The 26,392-nt window shown below is 37.4% G+C and overlaps 1 protein-coding gene across 2 annotated transcripts; it reads right to left on the reverse strand.

Moving 5' to 3' along the window:
- Positions 1–137: 137 nt before the first annotated feature.
- On the reverse strand, positions 138–16,815 carry LOC127450590 (GRB2-related adaptor protein 2-like). Of its 2 annotated transcripts, none has more exons than XM_051714823.1 (8): positions 16,451–16,815; positions 8,369–8,488; positions 7,578–7,669; positions 5,747–5,866; positions 3,390–3,573; positions 2,986–3,090; positions 2,380–2,478; positions 138–2,079 (listed from the first exon to the last, which is right to left on the reverse strand). In XM_051714823.1, exons 2-8 carry the CDS (start codon positions 8,444–8,446, stop codon positions 1,903–1,905), a joined length of 855 nt encoding a protein of 284 aa, XP_051570783.1. In that variant the 5' UTR covers positions 8,447–8,488; positions 16,451–16,815; the 3' UTR covers positions 138–1,902. The 2 variants fall into 2 exon arrangements, with proteins under 2 accessions (XP_051570783.1, XP_051570782.1); XM_051714822.1 differs by having other exon boundaries at positions 16,429–16,814.
- Between the last annotated feature and the right edge of the window lie 9,577 nt (positions 16,816–26,392).

Below are 26,392 nucleotides of genomic sequence, written 5' to 3' on the forward strand. Positions count from 1 at the left end.
ATATATATATATATATATATATATATATATATATATATATATATATATACATACACACACACACACACACACACATATATATATATATATATATATATATATATATATATATATATATATATATATATATATATATATTTTTTTTTTTTTTTTTTTTTTTTTTTTTTAATTGACTCTTATTTGAAAGCAGAAAGGGAATGTTTATTCAAGTCCTTTACTACTACTGATGTCATATTAGCCGTATTTTCCAGCCTGCGTATCAACACAATAATCATACCTCGTTTGCCTGTGCCATGTTTTGACAAATGCCATTTTGTACTACAAAACTTATTTCAATTCTTCCAAAAATGTTTGCTTGGTGCTGTAAGGGGCCATTGCACCGGACGTGTTTTTGCGCCCTTTTGTGCTGTATGTCAATTGTTTTCCAATGGAAACATGGAAAAACATGGATGGGTCAGAATTCGTGTGTATTGTATCGCTGTATAAAGCTTTGAAACACCGTTTTCTAAATGCCATATAATGAATAGTAGCATTAATACATTGAATAATGGCCATAAAATACAATATAAATCAAAAACAGAAAAAAGATAATATGCTAAAAAAATACTACGACTTATAGTACTACACCTGCTATGCCCAGGTGTATGTCCTCAAAGATAAAGTCTTTATGACAAACTCTCCTTTGGCTGACGTTTTGTGCTTGTCACATAATATTTAGTATGGATAGTATGTGAATAGAGACACAGGGCTTGTTTCTCCCTTCACATGGCCTGGCCTGTGTTCATCATATTTTCTTTTTTCTTTTTTTTTTTTTTCTATTTATGCGCAATTGTAGCTTTACAGGTGACATAGAGAGGTTGCGCTACAAATATTTGATGGACTTAGTTGTCCGATTTCCATCATGGTCTATTTTTATCAGTCATATTCGTTTTTTCTCTGATACGTAGTATATATAATGTTGTCTCAATATTATCAACATTTTCATTAAAAATTGCAATGCGTTTTAAGCGTGAGTCTGATGATAAAGGCGTTCTATTTAATCATTTGTAGAGTTGGGGAACTTACTTTTAAAAGTGTACATACATTATTGATTTTTTTCTGGCAATCTCTCTTGTGCGCACACACATACTGTAAAGTGTGTGCAGAGAGTAAGGGAGTGGAAGGGCGAGCGAGAGAGTGAGAGAGAGTGTAAAATAGTATTTTGAAAGAGTGCATGCTCTGCAGCTCACATAAGATCACAAAAACACCATAAGAACATGTAAACACGTAAAAAACGGATGTGCAGAAGGTATACACAGAATGTATGCTCATTCTAACTGTAGAGAGCACATCAATATGAAGACAAGTCCAAATCCCAGACATTTTTAGCCAATTTTGAAATCCCACTGGATGCTTTTTTCAGGAAGGAAAATAAGTACATGACTGGCAAGACGATGACACATGGTCATGATCACTCAACTTTTTTTAGTGCAAGAACACGTTAGATCTGAACGGCCCATAACACTGTTAATCTTTTCTCATTTATTGTGTTTACCTGATGAGCAAAAATAAACTTTTTGACATAGCCAAGGAGATAAAAGGGTCATTGTATTAGCGCAATGTATAATTAATATCAAGGAAAACGGTGTAGTAATTTGGGAAATTTTACATGTAAGGGGAATGATCTAGTCTAGTAATTTTTTGTATCTTATTTGTGAAATAAAACACAAGGCTATGTATGTAAGGTATAGAACCAACATAGTCCTTCATGAGTACTGTTTTTTCTTCTCAGTTATTTTGGAATAACTTCATAAAACTGGCAGTCTTAAACATATTGTCCATTCCATAGACAGGTTTTTGGTAGGAGAATGATGAATATGATCTTGGTACAGTGCTTTTTCACCTCTGAGCAGTGGTAACGTATTAGATTTGATCTGTGTAATTGGCAGGAAAAAGACCAGTCCTGCCGCGCAATCGTCCTTTCCACCATGATGCATCCGAGCGGTCCAGTACTTCTATGATGTCACCAGCATTGAAGCCCAACTCATCATCTTCCTCTGCTGTGAAGTCATATAGTGCTCTCACTTGTATGGTGGACCTCTGAGACACAGACACACACATCAAAGTGTCAGTGCAGTACAAGGTACTAATATTCTTCAAAACGTTTTTAAAATGTCTATTTAATTTTACTCTCATCTTCCCTATGATATTCTGTCAGTGATAGAATATTAGCATACAGACATTGACTGGATTTCATCTAAACTGGGCCCATGAATTGTTTGTGAATAGAACATTTGTAAAAATAGCCATTTAAGGAAGTAGTGCACCCAGACTGAAATGTGTTACTTGTGACACCCATGAGAGCCCTGTGTGTGTTTGTGAGAATTGTCAGTGTTGTACCGGAGCAGGCAACGTTTCAGAGGTTCTCCGAGGGACTGGGCTGTTCCTCCCTGTGTAACCCACAGTGTTCGCTTTCTCTTCAACACTTCTGCTCTTACTCTGAGAAAAAACACATTTAAATTTTTTTCAGAGATCCAGTTGCATTTTTATGTGAAACAACTATACAGTAGACTAACTATCGTGTAATATAAAAGGTTTTTTAATATTACATGCATGCAGTTTTTTGTAACAATTTACAATAAGTTTGTATACATTAACATTAGTTTAACAAGTTTAACATGAACTAACAATGAACAATACTCAACAGCATTTATGAATCTTGGTTAATTTCTACATAATTGTTTTCACATGAAAAGTTGTATACGTTAACATTCATTCATGCACAAACAACAGTAATCTGAATGACCATTAAGAAAGATTAATAATTGCAGTATAAAGTAATAGTCCATTGTTAGTTCATGAACACATTAACTTATGTTAACGTACTGTATATAGTCTTTTTGTGTTACTTTGTTTGTATATTAATTATTGTGAATACAGTTGTAATTGAAGGTGAATTTTGATTGTAGGTATGCAGGTGGGTGTGTTTGGAAATGTTACTGGTACCTTCTGGTTGTGAGTCTGATCTGTTGTGTTGCGGTGTTGTGTTGTAGTTTGGGGACTGCCATAACCTCCACCTGGGGGAGGCCGAACCTCTGGCTGACTTTTTAACTGAAAATGAGAATTATCCTCCACATATTTATTCATCTCCTGTACACAAAATCTGCTCATAGTGAATCAATAAATGTGACATTAGATCTCCACCACAGCACTTCAGGTTTTGATGTATCTTGATAAAACAGCAGAGAGAGCAGCAGTAATAGTTAGTTAAGGAAGGCTGGGGGTAAAAAGGAAATTTTATGATTTGGCTTTATGAGTTTTTGTTATGAGAATTGGTATAAACAGAAATAACCTGGAATATCAACAGCAAATATAATGTGTTCATTGATTTAAATCTAGAGTTTATTTACTGGTTGAGGTGCTCTTGGCTCATCACTGCTTTCATCCTTCAAGAAGATCTCCTTCTGCTTGGATATGGAAGAGGTCTTGTAGTATTCCACCAGCTTGTTTAAGGAGGTAAACCTCTCTGTCCACAGGTAGTAATGGCCCTTATTATCCTTCATAACTTTAAAATGCTGTACATCATACTCATGTCTGTGAGAATGGAAAAAATGAAGGGAGAAAAAAATAAATCAATGTGAGAAAAACAAACAATAACTGTCCACACTCATTTGAATGTCTTCTTTGGAGATATGACAGACCACTATCAAAAAAGAGACCACTCACAGTGTGCAAAATTAAGTAGTCAGTTAACAGATGCTTTTAATTAAAGAGACTTACGATAGACTTAATAAAGGAATGGTACCCCTGGAGCAACTTGCCTTGCTCAAGGGCACAATGGTGATGATTCATGGGTCATTCCTTAAAAGGCTCAAACTGGCAACCTTTTGATCACAAGCCCTGAGCTTTAGATGGAGTGCTGCTTATTCCATTAGTAAAATAAATGTTGTGAATTATGTACTGTACTGTCTTCTGTTTATAATGAATGTAACTATAGTGCCTTAAAAATTGTAACCCTTAACTGAAACTAATAAGTATTTAATCTTTAATTGGCTGTGAAACAGGAATAAATTCTAAAAATTCAATAGGGTGAATACTTTCTCAAGGCACTGTACAATTGGCTCACTGCACTGAATATAGTAAAGCCCAAAAGAGTTGCACAACCCACTCTCTGCCCTAGAGGGAACTCTCTCTCTCTCTCTCTTTCTATCTCAGAACCTATAGGTGATTTATGTAAGGATGGCTGAAACAAATGAACTATCTGACCGCTGTAATAAGATGGATGTTACTGATGTATTATTGATGGAGTGTTTCCATAGGCAGTTTCAGTCTGTGTGGGCAGATATGGCTCAGGTGCAAAGCTCCCTGGGAGGTATGAGGATATTTCAGCCTCATGGCTTGAGGGACAACAAGACTGACGTGGCCATTTTTGGGATAAACTGTTAATAGCACACTAAGAGAGTCAGTATAATGGCCAGATGAAATATTCGCATTATGTTAACAGGACTGGTCAATCAAGGTGTGGATGAAGGACCATCGGATTAAGATCCATCCACACCTTGTCCAGCCAGGTCCTCCATCCACACCTTGATTGACCTGGCTGTGTGGCATATAGCATTGTCCTGCTGAAAAAACCAATCGTCAGAGTTGGGGAACATTGTCAGAGCAGAAGGAAGCAAGTTTTCTTCCAGGATAACCTTGTACATGGCTTGATTCATGCATCCTTCACAAAGATGAATCTGCCTGATTTCAGCCTTGATGAAGCACCCCCAAATCATCACTGATCCTCCAACTGTTCGTCTATTGGTTAGACGGAGACCTGGAGAGGTCTGCAAGCCACAGTGTCTCGCACCCACTGTGAAATTTGGTGGAGGATCGGTGATGATCTGGGGGTGCTTCAGCAAGGCTGTAATCGGTCAGATTCATCTTTGTGATGGACGCATGAATCAAGCCAAGAAAACTTGCTTCCTTCTGCTCTGACAATGTTCCCCAACTCTGATGATTGGTTTTTCCAGAGTGGTTTTTGGACAATGCGCCATGCCACACTGCCAGGTCAATCAAGGTGTAGATGGAGGACCACCGGATCAAGACCCTGTCATGGCCAGCACAATCTCCAGACCTGAACCCCATTGAAAATCTCTGTAATGTGACCAAGAGGAAGATGGTTGGCCACAAGCCATCAAACAAAGCTGAGCTGCTTGAATTTTTGTGCCAAGAGTGGCATAAAGTCACCCAATAGCAATATGAAAGACTGGTAGAGATCATGCCAAGACGCATGAAAGCTGTGATTGAAAATCAGGGTTATTCCACCAAATATTGATTTCTGAACTCTTCCTAAGTTAAAACATTAGAATTGTGTTATTTAAAAATTAATATGAACTTGTTTTCTTTGCATTATTCGAGGTCTGAAAACACTGCACCTTTTTGTTATTTGACCAGTTATCATTTTCTGCAAATAAATGCTCTAAATGACAATATTTTAATTTGCAATTTGGAAAATTGTTGTCAATACTTAATAGAATTAAAAAAAAAACATTCATTTTACTCAAACACATACCTATAAATAGTAAATCCAGAGAAACTGATAATTTTGCAGTGGTCTCTTAATTTTTTCAAGAGCTGTATACTGTATATATATATATAAATGAAGAAAGGTTTATATGATATAATTAAAAATCAATGTCTTTATGGAGACAGTTAATTATATTTTTAATTCCACAACCTGACCGCTGCAACCAGTCTGTTTTTTTTCTCCAGCTTTTTGTACCTGACTGAGATGGAGAATTCTCCAGGGGAACTCTGGCTGCCACGGATCAGGAAAGCCCCCACCTCTTTGGACATGAGCATCTCCTCAGCAGAACTACGACTGGCATTCTCCTTGAACCAGCTGCAGAGGGAATGCAAATACACACATGTGCTAAAGCAGGTCATTCAAACCCCTTTCTTCATCTACTCACTATTCAGAATCAGAATCAGAATCAGAATGAGCTTTATTGCCAAGTGTTCTCACGTACACAAGGGATTTTTTTTGGGGTGATAGGAGAAACAAGTGCACACAGAATATAAAACAAAATAAGAGTAGGACATATAACAGAATGGCATATGAACATGTGCAAGTGGTAATGTATGTGCAAGGTAGGGGTATGTACAGTTATTTAATTAAATATGTGAATTTACATATGTACATGAGATATGTATTTACATTATTTATTTACTTCTTTTATCCACATTGATTTCCTTAGTAAGTGTGTTCCTGGCCTGGTTGTACAATGTTTTATCCCCACTTCTGTAAGCATCCTCTTTGGCATGACGAAGCTGTCTGGGTTTTCCTGTAAACCATGGTTTATCATTATGAATGATACAAATGTCCTAGTAGGGATGCACATATCCTCACAGAAACTGATATGTCACATTATCTGTGAGCTCCTCCAGGTCTGTGGCTGCAGCCTCATAAACACTCCAATCAGTGCAGTCAAAGCAGGCTTGTATTACAGCTCTGCTTCATTGGTCCATCCCTTTACAGTCCTTACTACAGGCTTAGCTGATTTTAGTTTCTGCTTGTAGGTCGGGAGAAGATGAACCAGACAGTGATCAGAGAGTCCTAAATCTGCACATGGGACAGAGCGATATGCATCCTTTACAGTTGTGTAACAGTGGTCCAATATATTTATTTCTCTGGTGGGGCATGTGATGTGATGTTTGTATTTTGGCAGTTCACAGGTAAGGTTTTCTTTATTAAAATCTCCCAGAATAATGATAAGAGAGTACGGGTGTTGTTGCTCCGTGTCTGTGATGTGATCAGCCAGCTGTTGCAACACTGCGTTCACGCACGTTTGTGGCGGGGAATAAACACTCACCAGAATAAATGAGGAAAACTCCCGCGGTGAGCAGAAAGGCTTACAGTTGATGAAGAGCACTTCTAAATTAGGACAGCATATCTTCTTCAATGCTGTTACATCTGTACACCAACTTTCATTGATGTAAAAGCATGTTCCAACACCACTCGTTTTCCCCATAACTCCGTGATGCGATCTGCTCTGAACAGCTGAAATCCCTGCAGATGTAATGCGCTGTCCGGGATGGATTTACTCTGCCAGGTTTCCATTAAACACAGAGCAGCGGAGTTAGAAAAGTTCTTATTTGTTTGAGTGAGCAGAAGCAGTTTGTCCGTTTTGTTGGTGAGGGAGCGGACATTCGCCAGATGAATACTCGGCAGCGGAGTCCTAAAGCCGCGTTGACCAAACTTCACAAGCGTGCTGGCTCGCTTCCCTCACATGCATCTTTTGGATCGCTTGTAGAGCACCGCTGCACCACCAACTAAAATGTCTAATAAAACGTCTGAATAATCAAAGACCGGCAAAAAATTATCAGGTATGCTCTGCCGAATATTCAGCAGTTCATCCCTAGTGAAACTTATTGGGAAAGAGTGACAAAAAAAATGACAAACAAACAAAAGTAACAAAAACGCTAGAGAGATCCACACCAAAGCAGCCATCTGCGGTGCCATCTAATTTACTACATTATTCCCCACTACATTAACTAGTACATGTTCACAAGTTATTTGGAAACAACCAATAATATCACAAACGTAAGCTCACCTTGGTATTTGCCTATCAACATAGTTTTTAGGTACATAGCCTTCATGACCATGCAGCTCTGCCTTAAACCATTCATCTTGAGATCCCAGAATCTGTAACGAGCAACATTTGTCAAAATGAATTACACACATTGAATCTGGTATTATTGGAGATATTTTTCTGTGACAAACTTCTCCAATTACACATAAACTAACAGTGGTTTATTATATTTTTTACAACAATAACAATCATATACAGACTGAACATTATAGGGTCTTTCACATAACTCATGTCAGTGTTGTCCAGTGCATCAAACCCTATGGACTGAAGCATGAGCTACAGAGTAACATGGTTCTTAAAGTTCAAACAATTTCAAGTTTTGTTCGATGCTTGCTTTTTGAAGCACAGCCAATGAATATCAGACAATTTGCATGATGTATGCAATGCTTGACAGGTCCAACTTTGCAAGTTTTTTATTTTCCACACATGATCATTGTAGATCATGGTCTTTTGTAGTGCAAAGAATCAAGAAATGTTAAAAAACTGTCAAACATTATGAAGCAACTTTGAATGCCTTTTTTTTCATGGTGCCTCATTTCCTGAACTAATTTCACTTCACCAAGACCATCTCAAGATGAGTCATTAATGAAACCACATTTAATGAGTCAATGAGACTCTGCAATATTTGCTTGCATTGAGCAGTGTGTTCAAGCCCTGATGCAAGTCATGTGAAAGAGCCTAAAGCCTATATTCAGATAAAACTGAGACACCTGTATTGAATTGTATGTGTATTTGGGTACTCTGTCACTCACTTTCACAATGTCTCCTTTCCGGAAGCTGAGCTCATCTTCTGCTGTCCCATTAAAGTCATATTTTCCCCTGGCCTCCATAATGAAATACTGAGAGGTTGATTGGAAGAAAGGGACTACAGGCTTGGAAGAGATAGAGAAAGGGAAGAGATATGTTACAGGTTAGATAAACCAAGGTGCTGAAAAGACCAGAAAACAAAGAGTAAATGTGTTAACCTCAGAGCCATAAGAGACCAGAGGTCAAAGGCCTGCTGATGATTATGTTATGCACAGATCAACAGCATGTAGCTGTGGTTAGCTGGCTACTCATGCATCTATGCAATGCAAATGTGTCTTTGTAAAAGTGGAGCAGGTTCCTTTGAAGAAAGGCCATGTAGTTCTAATTAAGATTTCCGGCATGACCTCATGTAGTCCAAAAGCAGACTATTATGGGACAATGAAAAAAAATTAGCTGGAACAAGCCAGTTACTGTGTTGGTCGATAATAATGAATGAAGTGGTAAGACTTAATTTAACATGCTCTCTGTGATCTAATGATGTTGAGAAACTTGTTTAACTAGTTTTAAGAGGCCATCACAGCTTCACCTAAAGAAGAGACAATTGTAGATTTAAATAAACTAAGCAAAATGGATTGAGAGGCAAGCAGCCTGAAGACTGATGTTAACCCAGAATATATACATGTACAGTACATCCAGAAAGTATTCACAGCGCTTCACTTTTTCCACATTTTGTTATGTTACAGCCTTATTCCAAAATGGATTAAATTCATTATTTTCCTCAAAATTCTACAAACAATACCCCATAATGACAATGTGAAAGAAGTTTGTTTGAAATCTTTGCAAATTTATAAAAATAAAAAAATAAAATAAAAAAAAAACGAAAGAAAAAAAATCACATGTACATAAGTATTCACAGCCTTTGCTCAATACTTTGTTGAAGCACCTTTGGCACCAATTACAGCCTTAAGTCTTTTTGAGTATGATGCTACAAGCTTGGCACATCTGTTTTTGGACAGTTTCTCCCATTCTTCTTTGCAGGACCTCTCAAGCTCCATCAGGTTGGATGGGGAGCGTCAGTGCACAGCCATTTTCAGATCTCTCCAGAGATGTTCAATCGGGTTCAAGTCTGGGCTCTGGCTGGGCCACTCAAGGACATTCACAGAGTTGTCCCGGAGCCACTCCTTTGTTATCTTGGCTGTGTGCTTAGGGTTGTTGTCCTGTTGGAAGATGAACCTTCGCCCCAGTCTGAGGTCCAGAGCGCTCTGGAGCAGGTTTTCATCAAGGATGTCTCTGTACATTGCTGCATTCATCTTTCCCTCGATCCTGACTAGTCTCCCAGTTCCTGCCACTGAAAAACATCCCCACAGCATGATGCTGCCACCACCATGCTTCACTGTAGGGATGGTATTGGCCAGGTGATGAGCGGTGCCTGGTTTCCTCCAGACATGACGCTTGCCATTCAGGCCAAAGAGTTCAATCTTTGTTTCTCATGGTCTGAGAGTTCTTCAGATGCCTTTTGGCAAACTCCAGGCAGGCTGTCATGTGCCTTTTACTGAGGAGTGGCTTCCATCTGGCCACTCTACCATACAGGCCTGATTGGTGGAGTGCTGCAGAGATGGTTGTTCTTCTGGAAGGTTCTCCTCTCTCCACAGAGAAATGCTGGAGCTCTGTCAGAGTGACCATCGGGTTCTTGGTCACCTCCCTGACTAAGGCCCTTCTCCCCCGATCGCTTAGTTTGGCCGGGTGGCCAGCTCTAGGAAGAGTCCTGGTGGTTCCAAACTTCTTCCATTTACGGATGAGCCACTGTGCTCATTGGGACCTTCAATGCTGCAGAAATTTTTCTGTACCCTTCCCCAGATCTATGCCTCGATACAATCCTGTTTCGGAGGTCTACAGACAATTCCTTGGACTTCATGGCTTGGTTTGTGCTCTGACATGCACTGTTAACTGTGGGACCTTATATAGACAGGTGTGTGCCTTTCCAACTCATGTCCAATCAACTGAATTTACCACAGGTGGACTCCAATCAAGGTGTAGAAACATCTCAAGGATGATCAGTGGAAACAGGATGCACCTGAGCTCAATTTTGAGTGTCATGGCAAAGGCTGTGAATACTTATGTACATGTGATTTTTTTCGTTTTTTATTTTTAATACATTTGCAAAGATTTCAAACAAACTTCTTTCACATTGTCATTATGGGGTATTGTTTGTAGAATTTTGAGGAAAATAATGAATTTAATCCATTTTGGAATAAGGCTGTAACATAACAAAATGTGGAAAAAGTGAAGCGCTGTGAATACTTTCCGGATGCACTGTATATACAGGGAGATACTATAGGGAAAGAGTTTTTCTATGAACCTGAGATTTAGATCTGTATTGGATGTGCATTTAAAGAAAGAGAATTATATACTCCCTTAACCCTGGCCGTTATAAACAAAACTCTCCCTTCATCTTTGCAATGGTTGCATGGGATGTTTATCCTTCAGGGGATGTTTATAATCAGATAGATCTTCCTTGAAAAACAAACTGTATTACTTATAACAGTCTTCTCTGTTCTCCTCTGAATTGGGCTTTTCAAAGTGAAGAAGAGAGGCACGGATGCCGGTAATCAGGATAATTTCCATCTTTCTGATCAGGGGTTAAGAAAGCCATGCAAAGAGCAGAGGAGGTAATGCAGATTCAATTGTATTTAATTACTACAGTATGATGCATGTCCACATCCTACATTTGAGATGGTGAGAGTACAAGAGAAAGCGAGAGAGTGAGAAAGAGGGAGAGTGAAAATGTACAGCGGTATTAGCAAATTACTCCCTAAACAAAAAAGTTACTTTAACTCACAAAAACAGGAAATTTGCAAAAGTAAACCCAGCCTTTTAACTTTTCAATGATAATAAGTTCAATAGCTTACATATTAAAATTTAAATATTATGTACTGGAAATTAAATATTACAGTTAATTAAGTTGAAGCCACAAGAAATATCACAGATTAGCTACATTTTGAATTCATAACGTTTATGCATTATAAAATATAGTAAATTCCAGTAAAATTTAAGATATGCATTGGAGAGAAATAACTCTCAAGCACATCAAACAGCACTCTGTCAATGTGATTTTATTGATTAGTTGTTGCAGCACAACCTTGCAGCTGATGGTGGGCTGTCTTGAAAGTTTTATATGATATCATTAAATATCAATGTCTCTATGGAGAAAATGAATGGGATTTTTATTTCAGGAACCCGACTGCTGCACTCTATTCTGGTATTTCTCAAGCTTTTCATACCTGACTTTGGCAAACTGTAACAGGAAATCTGCAAAAGTAAACAGCCTAATTTTTCAGATAATAAATTGAATAGCACCTTACATATTAAAATTTACATTAAATAAAGTTGAAGCCACAAGAAATATCCCAGATTAGCTAGTTCCCTTAGACATAATATTAAAACTGTACTTTAAATTCCTTGCTACTGTGCTATCTTTTATTCCTGGTTCGAAACCAACAAATAATAAAAGAATCAAGTCATGTTTAGAATTTCATTGCCTCTTAATAAATGGGTCACCTAAATCCAGATCAATACAATAACATGGTCCCAAAGCACTAACAATAAATAATTAATTAAAACACGAGTTGCATTTGTGACACATGGCTGTGCATCAATTAAAATTCTGTCTTCTTCATCCTCAGCAGTAGAGCCTTTGCTTAAAATTATTCAAGAGAGCACTGCATCACTGCATGTGATGTTGCAACAGTCTAATGACAAACTCGTAATAATTTGTATTAGTTCGTACAAGTTAATTAGATGGCAAAATCATAACATACCCTACGAGTTCAACATGAGATCAGGCTGGATATTGTCTCATAGTTGAGAAATATTCACTCTGACCCCAGCTTAGCTGGGATATGTGAAAAAAAAAAAAAAAGAATTTCACTGTATATGTGCAAATGTATAATGTGTGATAAATAAATACAATTATAAAAAAAATTATAAAATAATTATTAGGTGTTTTTATGCATGCGACAGTACAAACCATTATGGGGCTGACTGATGCAGTGTCAGAAACTAATTATACTAAACAATATTTGCCAATATACGTATTTTTTTCTTGCCTATGAAACAATTTTGTCCATTTATTCATACATTTTTTTAAATAAATTCTCAATTTGAACAATTATCGCTGTTACCTCTAAAATTAACATTAAATACAAGTAGCTGTAAATAATGCACAAGACATTATAACACAGTAAACTAGGTTACATTTTAAATAATTGGCTGGTCACTGTGTTTAACAGCTGCTGTCTAACATCACAATACATTTTAATGTAATCGTTGATTCAGGTTATGCAGTTGCAGAGTGTTTTCTTCACATTCAATGTTTTCATACAGTAGCTATTTTTTTTTAATTGTTTCATAAGATAGCACATTCAAAAACACTCACCTCTGAGACAGTAAATATATCTGCAGCCTGATATCATGAAAATAACGTGACCATGGCAAAATTTTTACAAAACGAATTTAAGTGCTTTATTACACGATTCGTTGCAGTTTCCCAGTGAAATGTCCAGCAAAGTGCACTAAAAGTGAGTGAATAGTGTCATAATCAGTCAAGGTTTTTAAGGTGAATGTTAGATGGAGGTTTTAATGAGTAAAATGTAACCTCCTCACCTAAAACTTTAACCTAAACCTGATCAGTAGTGTCCTAAAAGCAAATGTGACATGAAAAACACATTTTATGAAGCAACCATGCCATTTTGTGTTGCTTCTATTAGTCTCACATGTCAGCTTGTGCATCCTCGGTCTCTACCGCGCAAACTTATCACATTGAAATAAGTGTGTAAATGTAGGTGGGTCTGTAATACAAGCGTAATGTTTTTCAAATTATATGTTAAACTAAAATTGATTTGATATCATAACATAGCAGTGTGTGAGCAATAGGGTGAAAAATAAGGGTTTATACTGTATCATAAGTCATACTGCAATCAGTCATTGTACTCGTGATTTGTGTGAAAGTGAATAAAACGCACAGTGTTCATCACATCAGAACACTGCAGCGAAATGTAGAAAGCGGCACGTAAAACACAGTTTGCAAAAATGTAGTTATATTAATGCTCATTTTATGAAACTAGGTTGGATATCTCACTTCTGCAGTTCACTACAGTGTCAAGGCAGTACTCCTATTACTAGATAGGCCAAGAACAAAACAATATGAAATGTATCAAATGTTAGATAACAAAAAACAAACAAACAAAGAAATTGTTGATTTCCATGAGGAATTTTTGTCACTTCTGGTGGCATTTTTGCCTGGTTAATATTTGACCCTTGGCTGATGTATATTCATGTATATGACGTATATTTTATTAATCACATACTGTGCATTATTTCAATGCAGTGCAGGCGCAATCTCATCATGCCACTTGGATTAGATATTTTTTGTCCCACTCATAATAAACTGAATCTCATACCATGTCTTTATACTTGCAAATGCCTTCAATGACATCCATTTCAATTTGCCACCTCTAGATTACACTGAACCAAAGCCCAGCCCTCCTTCCCTCCCTCTCCCCTTATGAAAAAATATTTCTCAGATGAGCAGCGTTTAGGTGTGAGAGCTGATCTCTCAGTCATGGTAATGTGCTCTGTCACTTATACAGTGCTCAGTTATCTTTTCCTAAACAGAAACTCCTGTCGTACAGCAGGGTGCTCACAGGCAGCGACAGAGGGGACCAAATGACGCATATTCAAAAAGCAACAATTTCACATTAAGGGTACATTTATATGACAACGATGCACTAAAAACGAAAAAGTTTTTCCTTTGCATTTTTGAAAAGTTTTGCGTACAGACGACAACGCTGTCAGAACGGATCCCCATTCACACGGATCCGTGAAAATGACTAAAAAGGCTGTATTATGCATGCCAGGCCAGTGAATACAAACAATGAAGATGGCAAAAGCATCGAGCAATTTTGTCTGGACGGACGATGAGGTTGCTTTATTGCTACAATTACTTTGCTGGAGAAGCGTCAATAAACTCAAAATCTTGAGCAGCACAAACACAGTCTTGTAGTCCGCCATTGTAGTTTTGAATGTCTCGCGCGTTGTTTTGAAGTACTTGCGTGCATGCCTATAGACTGAACATGTAATACGCGTGCGCATGAAGTCATACTTTTCACAAATTCACGTTTTTTTATATTTACATGGAGATGATAATGGCATCATTTTCAAAAACTTGCACTTTGAATCCCGTTTTCAAAAGTTTGCGTTTTCAGGCCCCAAAACGCCGTTGTCGTGTAAACGAACAGCCAAAACGCATAGAAAGTTTTCCGTTTTTAGTTGAAAATGTTGTCGTTTAAACGACCCCTAAATGGAGTACAAAAATGTGACACCCATAACAATTAAAAAAAAATTCATATGTTACACTGTCCATTCTCTGTCCAGTGACATGCAATTTGTGAAATTTGTGATGAGGATAGCATTTCTGTTTTGTGGATTCATTTAACTGAGGGAGAGAAAGTTTAGAGATAGAATACAATGAACGATGTATAGACTACAAAGAAATCGGCTCTGAACGGAGACGGGGAGCAAAACTGTGTGACGGCAAAGACTGAGAATGACTGAGAAGGACATAATAGTACTGTTATCCTCAGTGCCTGGATAGCAAAAATGTGGCACTGCTACTTTAATTAAAGCTAATTCATATTTCAACCTTTATCAAAGGGCCAAATATTATTTTAAATACTTCTGTTATGTTGCTGCTCAAATGAAAAGCTAACAGTCAAGATTGCTGTTGAAATTGGCACACTTCATCTGGCCTGTGCAGCAAGCAATCTCCCAGTATCTGTATTATCCTCAAGATTATGGCTCAAAAACAATTGAAAATATGATTAGGCCTTAGTGTAAATGAAATCAATGCCTTCAAACACAGGCATCTGAGTACATGCAAACTGCATGACCAAATTAACCCACAGGCATTATGAGGAAGATAAACAAAATGCCATTTTAAGGATGAAAGCTGATTTGAATGGTGTGACAGGAGAAGTTGATTTCATGAATTTCATGAATAAACACTGAACTTTAGTCTCATTCCCTCGACAGACTATCTCTTAGTGTTTTTTTGTGCAATGTGTTATTTTACAGAGGCCCAGTGGTTTTACACCCGGCAAATACACATGTATGCTTTGGCTTGCAAGCACGGCCTTGACTTATTCAACTGAACATTGAGTAAGTATGTCATTTGGATGGGATTTAAAGGTTGATATTAGGATAGCAACAACTCTTGATTTTTAGAAATAGGGAAATGTGAAACAGATTAAATTGGGGAAGGACCCCTGTTAAGATATATATATTCTACATCTATTCTATAAAGCCTATATATTTACATATCTACATCTACTGTATACACACACTACCAGTTAAGGGTTTGGACACACCAGCTCATTCTTTGTGATTATATATAGCCAACCATTTCCCTCATTTTAAAATAATAGTTAAGTCATCAAAACTATGAAATAACAGACACTGAAGTATATACTTCGATTTGGGAATTATGGAAATAATTTAGTGACCAAAATAAATAAATAAATAATAATAATAATAATAAAAATGCTAAACAAATAAAAAAATAAAATAAAATATATTATAGCTATATATTATAGCTCTGCACCTGGGATAGGACTTAAACAGTATTGAAGAAGTTCTCATGTTGGGCATCTGTTAGCTACTTTTTCTTCACTTTGCAGTCCAAATCATCCATTAAAAAATGAATGCAAATTTTTGTTTTATTAAGAAATTCACACATAGGCACAATTTGTGTCTACAAATCTAATTTTAATGATTGAAGCATAATCCATCAGATCAAAAGTTTTTAGGATAATAAGAAATATAAATTCATTCAAGTGAGCCCATCTTGAGCATCTCAGTGATTCTCAGTGCGCACCCAATCGCAGTTAAAGCCAACAGTACTATGCAAAGTGTTGCAACTGGCAAACAATTTCACACAAGGCTATTTTTGGTGCTGGCAAATTTCAGGCTCTCATACCATAAAAACGAAAGACAAACCATATTACTTTACCGTTGTCTTAGAAAGGACAAACCTCCTGCAGAAGAACGGTCACCCCTCACGGCGCCTCGCGAATCACCCACTACTCAACTTCTACATCTGCACGCGTACACTTGCTGCTGAAGCGCTGCATGAAGCCACCCACAAGAGCGAGCGGAACCGTTGACTCCGCCCCTTTTGATTCCAATTAGAACGCGAGTATTAGAACTCTCAAATGATTAGAGATGATTTTGGCAGTATATTAAAAGTTTCGTATAGGCTTTTCTATGCTTTGTTTCATGCGACTGACTGTTAACACAATTTCATCGTTTTGCTGTTAAAAATGTGAAAATAAGCCCGTCAGTCTACGTCAGTTGTGTCTGCCTATTTCTAGCGTTTGCACCTAGAGAGAAGGAACATGCAACTCATGCAGTTCTGCTAGAGTGGCAATGTATGCATGTGACAGGAAACCCAGCCTTCAACCACTCTCTCTCTCTCTCTCTCTCTCTCTCTCTCTCTCTCTCTCTCTCTCTCTCTCTCTCTCTCTCTCTCTCTCCTCATATAAGAGTGTTTGTATCTATTCTAAAGTTATACATATGCTATTAAAGCACATACATTCTGATAAAGCTGGTTTATGCTCTGATAATATTGTGCACCATGTCAACATGGTCGGAGGCAGGAGTTTTTCACAGGGGTGGCTGAGCCTGGTACAGTGATCAGTTTGCGGTGGCACATCCGCCCCTGCAGGTCAGGTGTGTAAGTTTCTCAGACCTTTAGGTGTGACCTTTATGCACCTGCAGGAACCAGGCCAAGACCTCAAGCCACATGCAACGCTCCGACATGAAAATACAGTAATTTACATCATGTGTTTGTTGTAAATCTTGACTAAGTTTAAGCTTTTAAGGACAAATGTCTTTCCTTCTCTGTCAATAATAATAATATTAAATTAAGCTTCCTGACAGAACACAGAATTTGACCTCAGACAGGTCAGAAAACAGAACTGTATGGGATTCCGCTGCTGTATCCTGACCGTCTGTTTTACAATTACTGTACAAAACTGCTATAAACAGATGCCATTGTTTGCTGGTCACTTAAACAGGTCCTAAGCAAAGATCCTTGGAGAGATTGAAATTCATAATGACAAGAAATAATATCATGGGTTTATTAATGCGATTTTAGGATTACACATAACACCTAGGGGTCTGGATGCAGCATCATAGAAAAACAATAGTTTTTAGTTACAGATGCCATTGTAGAAATTTACTACTCACAGTCAGCCATGAATTGTTTAATCCATGAGTAAAAATGTCCAATAACAGGGTGATTACTGAGATTAAGCGAACAGTGTTCAGCCGGTCATGTGATCCTATCATGGCAGCCCCCATGAGGGGGACCCTCTCCATGTAGAATAAAACAGCTTTTATAAGGTTGAATAAAATATGACTGGAATATTTTCTCATGTGAGTGGCCATAATTTCATACATACAGCATGTTTCAAAATTACTATTAATTTCTTTAGGACTTAAACTTTTTTATTGAGTAAATAAATCACTGAGTACACCTTTAATTGCCAGAATGATGAATGATATTTTTTTTCATCTACAGTATATGCATCTGATGTACTTGTCAATTGCTTTTTAACTATGAGTGCAATATAAAAATTGAAGACTAAATACAAGAAAACTGCACACAACACATGTAAGACAGTGTCTATAACTGTGAGTGGTTTCAACACTTTGCATTTGCATGCCATAGCATCAGGCCTTATTCATGAAACATGAGCAGAATAATGTCTGTATAAATTATACTGTGCATAAAATCATTCTCACGTAAATTGTTGCATTCAATTCTTTGGGACAATGAATGCACAAATGGATTTATGAATGATTAAGGCATACACAGAAATGTGTTCTTCTTGTTTTTCGTGAATAAAGCCCATTGATCTTTAATTTGTGCTAAAAGTACAAGGAATGTTATCAAATATTGATACATCGATTATTGATTGACATGTTATTTTCTTGATATGTTTTTGAGGCATCAATATATTAACATTAGCTGACATTTAAATTAGAAGCCTAATTTGTGTGCTTTACAATTCACTGTCAGTTGCCCTTCCATTTAATGTCCTCTGGCATAATAGCTTTGGGAGACTACAAGGTAGTGATAACATTTACTGTACTTAATACTAAGTAATCATCACCTTTGTCACCCCTACATTTGTCCAGCCTGTGTTTCACTTTTTTTTTTTCAATGTAGGTAAAGTTGTGGCAGATAAAACATGGGTGAGTTTTGGGGTAATGGCAAAAGAAGCAAAGTTTGAAGTCATTTTGGATTCTGGGTTGATGGAGCTGACCAATACCTGGACACAAAAACAGTGTTTAAAAAGTGCAATGCAGAATTGCCATACTCCGGGAACTGCAAGAACAGAAATCATGGCGAATGGCAGGGATGGACAGTGAAAGGCAGTAAACAGGTACATCATACAATTGTGGAAGCTTTAAATCCTTGTAAAATAATTCTCAATTGATTCGTCACAGACCAAGAAGCTAACAAATTGTGTAGCTAAGTTTATAGTTGGAGATATACAACAGCTTAACATTGTGGAAGGTCCCTTTTAGAAACATATTAGAGGAAATGAAACTAGAGTTTGTTAACATTGCCACTCATACTTTATTAACAATGTGTTGAGAAATATGTATGAAGAAACAAAGACCACTGTGCGTACGCAGCTTGAGAAGGCGGAGGGCATCGCTCTTATTAACGACTGCCCCTCACGAGCTTCTGCCAAATAGTGGTAAGCCTTTGCAGTAGATTTAAAGGGATAGTTCACCCAAAAATGAACATTCTCTCATCATTGGTGAGTACCCTAATGCCATGTGTATAACTTTCTTTCTTCAGCAGAACACAAACAAAGATTTCTAGAAGAATATTTCAGATTTGTAGGTCCTCACAATGCAAGTGAACCTTTGTGGCTCCAAAATAAAGGAAACAGAGAAGTAATCCATAAGACTCCAGGGGTTAAATCCATATATTTAGAAGTGATATAATAGGAGTGGTTGAGAAACAGATCAAAATGCGGGTCCTTTTTTTCTGTAAATCTACACTTTCACCTTCACTTTTACATATGAAAGTCACATGTGGTGCCTGATTAGTTTCACTTTCACATCTGACAGTGAAAGTTAAAGTGGAGATTTAGAGTAAAAAGGACTTAAGTATTGTCCTGTTTCACTCCCTCATCTATTATACTACTTCTGATGACATGGATTTTAACACTGGAGTAATATGGATTACTTTTATGCTTCCTTTATGTGATTTTAGGAGCTACAAATGTCTGATCACCATTCACCTGCACTGTATGGGCCTACTGAGCGGAGATATTTTAAAAAAATCTTCGTTTGTGTTCTGCTGAAGACAGAAAGACATACACATTTGGTATGGCATGAGGGTGAGTAAATGATAAGAGAATTTTCGTTTTTGGGTGAACTCTCCATTTAAGGGTTTGTTGTAGCAATGAGTAGACTATTTATATCTGAAAATATGGTGATATAGATAATCATGGGAAAAAAATGTCAATTATTGATGAGTAAAAAAGGCATCGATCCCACGCCTAGTAAGTACACAAAGTATACAATACAAAATTGCTAAATATTGCTACTTATTTTTATCAACTTCATCATAGTGGGTGTACTGGAATCAGGAATGCTAAAGATCTGTATGCTTACTTTAAATGAAGTTTCTAGGTTTGTGTGAAGTTTATCACTTCTGATAGCTCATCAGGAGGTGATGTGCTTCTTGATTCTAAGATAAGGTCTATGATAACACTGCCACATTATTACACTTTTTTTCAGCACGCAAAGAGGCAAAGATGGTTGGGAACTGTTAATGTGCTGCTCTGGGTCTTGTCTTTTCTAGTTTCAGCACTGAATAAAGCCATACAGTATAACTGCCATTTGTTGCTTGGATGACAGTGATTTTATAATTATGTATCATTATTTTGCGGTAAATTTTTTGTTAATTCCAGAAAAAGCAAAAAAATGCTTTTCATTTCCCATAACCTTGACATTCAAAGCTTTTGAAATTAAAGGGGATTAACTTCAGTCTAATCTTGAAATGAATATTTAAGCTTTCAGGGTACAATCAGCGTTGTGTAAGAAAAAATGGATATGTAGTTTTCATACCTAATTGAGATATTATCTCTTTAACATTTCAATGTATTTACACCTCTTTCCAGATTATCTGTTTGCATCTGCAAATGAAAGCCTGTCAGAATCACCACATCTCACAACTTAACATAGCACATTAACACAATTCTGTTTCAGAGCCATTGGTTTATGGGTGAGATTTTATCCAGGGGGTGCCTTTTGCCCTTTCATACAGACAGATGTTCAACTTCACACACTTGCACATACCATTACGGAATTACCCATTCTAATACATCAGAGTGTTCTCGGTTTTGCTCATAAACAGGTTCTCTGCACTGTCAGTAATTTCAGAACTCTCTGTTTATCAGAACACAACTCATGATGCAACAAGTGATGCAACAGAGACAACTCAAAATTGCACTGCTTTACTTTTCATCAGAATTAATAGATTTATTTTGATCAGGAGACTTCACCATACTTATAAAAGCATTACTGGTCCTCTAAATCATTAAAATACTGTATAATATACTGTATAACATTATAAATATATTAAATATTTTATCCTAATTGTTCTCCCATTCTAATCCACAGATATGTACATACAGTGTATTTGTAATGCTGTTCTTTTACTGACCCTCATCATGCTCTGAAAGACATGGTAAAGTTATATTATTTGTGTTTCCAAAAGGTTTCTGAGTCATTAAAACTGGTGAGATATACATTTCTGATTGATTTAATGCAGTATACAATTACTAATTTATTTATTGTAGTGCCATGTCCACCAAATGAGCATGACATTTTATTAATTTCTGTAATTTAATCAATTTAAATGAAGGTTGTCGGAATGTGCATTCAGAAATACGTAGATGAAAAAATGAGATAATGTTATTCAGTTGTTAAGCATCTGCACCTTTGCATTTGTTTTTCTCCTCTCTTGTCCTTTCTCATTTTCTTTTCCATAAACTGTAACATACTCAGGTTCACAATAACCTTTAACACAGAACCTGTTAAGTAATTTCTTGGCTGCATATGCAATACCGTACATGGCATGCCATGTTTTGTAGCACACTGATATCATGTATTTCAAATAATGTCTCCATTCTTCTGTTGACATTAGTTGTTCTTGGGTGTCTGTCTAATGACAATTCCTCTTTTCCCTCTCAGCATGGGAAAGCATATTATACTCCATGAATCTGTGGTAAATCCAGGCTTTTCCTACTTACTGTGGCACAATCACTCACATTATGAGCATATGTGTGTGGTATTCTAGGATAACTTTATTGGTGACAATGGTGTTTTGTTTCCATGGTAACTGCTCGAACCCGTTCCTTGTGCCAGTGAGGAGAGGAGATGAGAACCCTGCATGCAGCAGATGGTCAGGAAGAGGAAACTGCTAAAGAGGCCAAAATACTGGCCAAAGACAGAGAGAGAGAGAGAGAGAGAGAGAGAGAGAGAGAGAGAGAGAGAGAGAGAGAGAGAGAGAGAGAGAGAGAGAGAGAGAGAGAGAGAGAGAGAGAGAAAGCCCAAGACCAATCATCAGTGGATGAAAGGGATTTGCTGATGACATTAATTAATGAGTGACATTATAGTTAGTCATCTTCAAAGAGTAACTCTTGCCACTGTCATAGCTTTTGCCAGTTCCAGCTAAAAGCTCTAGGTATATTCTGACGGGAAGGTCCGTAAGCACATAGACAGTGAGGGGAATACGTCCTTCCTGATATTCAGATTAGTGGTAGGCCGAAAATATTTGTTCAGTGGTTGATTCTTAAAGCTAAAGTATTTTTTGGTGCGCACTGAGTGTGGGACAATCTGTTTCTTGACAGCAGAAGTTTTCAGAAAACCTTTTGATAATAAACAAGCATTGTTTTTGAATTCCATTTGGTGAAACTAGTGGCACAGAAATTACACACTTCAACTTTAAAGGTTCACTCATCAGTATTTTTTTCTGTTTATGTACATTTTTACCTTAAAAAAATAAAATTAAAAAATAGCAATTTAGAATTTTTTAAAAAATCATGTACACTCATGCTGCCTTCAAGTGCACCTAGGAAGCTCTTATGTCTGAGTTCGGCAGTCGTTATTATGACATGTCATGCCAAACTCCAAAAGTATTTTTCTCTTGTACTAATGGAAAAGCATACGTGAATATACCTGCATCACTTTACATGCCCTATATGGTTTATTTGTGCATTGTAGGCCAATCTGTTCTGAAGAATCCCTGCTTTTTTATTCCAGCTATTATAAATCCGTCTCTATGGTTTATGGCAAGATGTAGGTGTTCAGGCTAGGAGATGGCCATGGCACTGACGAACCGTCAAGTGACATTCAAATGACTCGAGCCTCCTCAGCTCATCTCTGTGCACCTCTTTAACCCCATGTGCACAAGTCTCTCTCCATGGAGAGGTGAGGGCTCCTGCTGAAATTTTCTCTCTCTCTGAGAGGATTGATTTACAGATCGACACTCTGCAAAAATAGAAACTGTCTTTATGTGGCTTGTTTAGATCTGATAGTATGTCACATCAGCGGTGACACCAAGCTTTTATTTCCCCTCTGCGTTTTTAGAGAAGATAGCTTATTTATAAATGGGTATGTTGATGGCAGAGGATGCTTATTTATTTTTAGGGTCTGATAAATGCAAGACAAAGTTTCCTGCCAAACTCATTTTACTTCTCCTTTTAGAGCATTTCAAGTTTAAATGCAGTAATGAAAACCAGTTAGGCTCCAACAAATTAAATTTTAAAAGAACTTGCAAACTATATGACTGTGTGACATCAAAATATGATATTTTTCTCATTCTATTTCAAGAAAAACATGGTTATGGTCTTTTAAACACCAAGTCTCGTACCGTGTCTTACACTTAATCAACAAGAGAGGGCAGTGTCTAGCTTCTAGCAGAACTGACTTCTTCTTTCGCTCAATCTTTCTCTTTCTTTGTTTCTTGGGTGTGTGTGTGTGCACTGTGTGTAAATGAACAAAATCTGGGAGAAAGAATGGGACAGTAATATGTCTGCTACAAATGTTTTTTAGAGCACAGCCATAAACCAGAACCCTGAGGGATGAAGTTGCAGCTTGAGAGAGAGGACGGAATAGACACTATTCTAGCTAATTGTTTAAAAAATATACTTTTCTTCATTTTTTTTTTTTTTTTTTTTTAATGATGTCAATAAACCCCCAACCAACCACAATAAAAACGTCTCCAACGCTTTTCCCTATTTATTTTCTCTTTATCGAGCAGATGGGCTCTCTGTGGGGTGTGGCCCTCATGCTGACATCTCTATGTCCCCTTTACTGACTCTCAGCAGTCCCTCATTTCCTCGTGTCCTGCATTTATTCCTTTTCATTATAACTCTCTCCAGTACACTCATCCATTTTCATTCCCTTTAAACATCATTCCCTGTCTGTCTGTTGATTTGTGCTGTGCTTGCAATCCTGATCCATGCATTTCTCTCTCTGGAAGTGGATGGAGATATGGAACGAGTCCAGACATTGAGTGCTTTGCATTTCTGGTTAGATCACTGGTAATTTAATTCACAATCAATTTGACTTCAACAGAGTGGAGGCAAACAGGTGAACTAAACCAGAGGAGACGTGAAATTGCTCACTCCCCTCTCCATGGCAACGCTTCAAACCTGACCTCCCATAATCTGCATTGTAATAACCATTGAATAAAAATACCACCAAAGCACCACTGCACTCACACGCTTAAACACAGAAAAAATGATCTGAAGTATTCCTAATTTTCAGTCTCTTTACTCGTTCTTGACCTTTAAAGAGAGGCCATGACAATGTGCTTTGACAAGACACCATGTTTGATCATGGTGTAGAACGACTTTTGCACTAAGTGCAAATAGTATTAGATGCTAGTAACCACAAAATTAAACATGGTTACTATACTAACAGTTTATTACTGTAGTAAAACCAGGGTAATTGCATTAAAATTATGGTTTCCACCAAAAAACAAGGTTACTACAATATTACTATAGTAAAACCATGGTTAATTTTACCCGGATTTAACCTTTCTCTCAACTCTCAGACCTTCACCGTGATCAAATCACTGCGAGGAAATCAACCTTTATATTTATTTTTATTTTTATAGTCATAAAGAAAATATTAATAGTGTAGACAAGAAACAAGATGGGAAAAATGACAAAAGGTGTTTTTGGAATACAAATAGCTGTGCCTTGTGGCAGGTGCTGTTTACTCCATTAAAGGTTTATATCTCATTATTTACATAAAGAATATAAACACAATTTGTCCACAACTGTACATGCAGAATTTATTTTAAGTTATTAAACTGTAATTCATGCATTCATGCATGCTTCATTTAAACTGTTTATGCTGACAACTGAATCAATAAAGGCACAATGTTGCCAAGTCATGTGAGATGGAGACCGATAGTTACGTTTCACAGACATTCACGGGGTATTGTTTCTTTTTATATTGATATAATTCATTGAACTAGCAGCAATCATTAATGACATTTTCATCCAAGGATTTTGTTTGCGGAAAACGTTTTAGCGCATCAAAATAAAGCTGATGGAAACACAAATTATTGCTAAAATTTCACAAGTCTCGACATAATATTTTTCTGTTTAACTCTAGGGCATAAACTCTATGTCGATACTTCAAATGTCATGAAAAACTGGTTTGGAAACACTTTTTGTCGAGAAAATTGGCATTAATGCAAAAAGGTAGTGTCACAAGACAGAACTGATCCCAGTCGTTAGCCTGTGTTAATCATGACGACAAGGTATACATCCTTGAAAGCCAATTTATTGTATGTGATTATGGATTGATCATAACGGCATATCACAGATCCGATGCTGCAAACATGACACTTCCAGGAGTGCCAACACAAATATCTTGTAACATGCACATTGACAAGTACACAGAGAACAAATTAATGGCCACTGTTTGCGATTAATTTAATCGCAGTAGCCATTACATCAGCACCAATATTACAGTCCTATCAGAAGGGCAACAGATCCCTTTTGATTGCAATTCTGTCTTCTGATTGCTTTTATTTGTGAAACTAAAATTACATTAAGCTGTCTAATTTCAATGAATTGTCTCAATACCCTCCCCATTTTACCAAAACTTCAGAGGAAAAAAAATTAGGGACATCTGGGAGGCGAAAGGTGCACAATTAGCGATAAACACTAATTTCTGTATGGAAATGGCTTAAGGGCAGATTTCTTTTGTGATAAACCAAAACTTAGGTGACAAAGTGTTTTTTTAGGCATGACGTCATCACGCACACCATTTCTACTGATAAAAGTCTATTTGAATGGAAACAGGCAGAAGACGGCAAATTCCCCAAACTTTTTTTACGCATTTTCACTTTGTCGATAACAAAATAGCGCAAAAAGTGGATGGAAACTAGGCTACTGTGTAACGGTAACCAGCAGGTATGTGATAGCTGTGCAGTGTGTAAACCTTACTCTCCTGGCCTTAAGAGATGCACTAGCGACTGAGGCTAGGGCCATGGCTTTTCTAGCCTCCTTGCTAGTGTGTCCGGCTCCCATGCTGGGGATCGCCGGTTCAAATCCTACTTGGGGCGGGTGGAGTAGGACCGGTGAATCTGGTGCCGTGACCTGGGTGGGAGCGTGGTTTAGGGGGTGAGAGTAATGGTAGCCAGCTGGTACGTGATAGCTGTGCAGTGTGTAAACCTCACTCTCCTGGCCTTAAGAGACACACTAGCGACGAGGGTAGGGCAATGGCTTTTCTAGCCTCCTTGCTAGCGCATCTGACTCCCATGCTGGCAATCACTGGTTCGAATCCTGCTTGGGGTGGGTTGAGTAGGACCGGTGACAATTGCAAAACAAACTGGTATCATTCATGCTGAATTACAGTAC

Source organism: Myxocyprinus asiaticus, chromosome 13, assembly GCF_019703515.2.
Source record: "Myxocyprinus asiaticus isolate MX2 ecotype Aquarium Trade chromosome 13, UBuf_Myxa_2, whole genome shotgun sequence".
In the NCBI taxonomy this organism is placed as follows: domain Eukaryota; kingdom Metazoa; phylum Chordata; class Actinopteri; order Cypriniformes; family Catostomidae; genus Myxocyprinus; species Myxocyprinus asiaticus.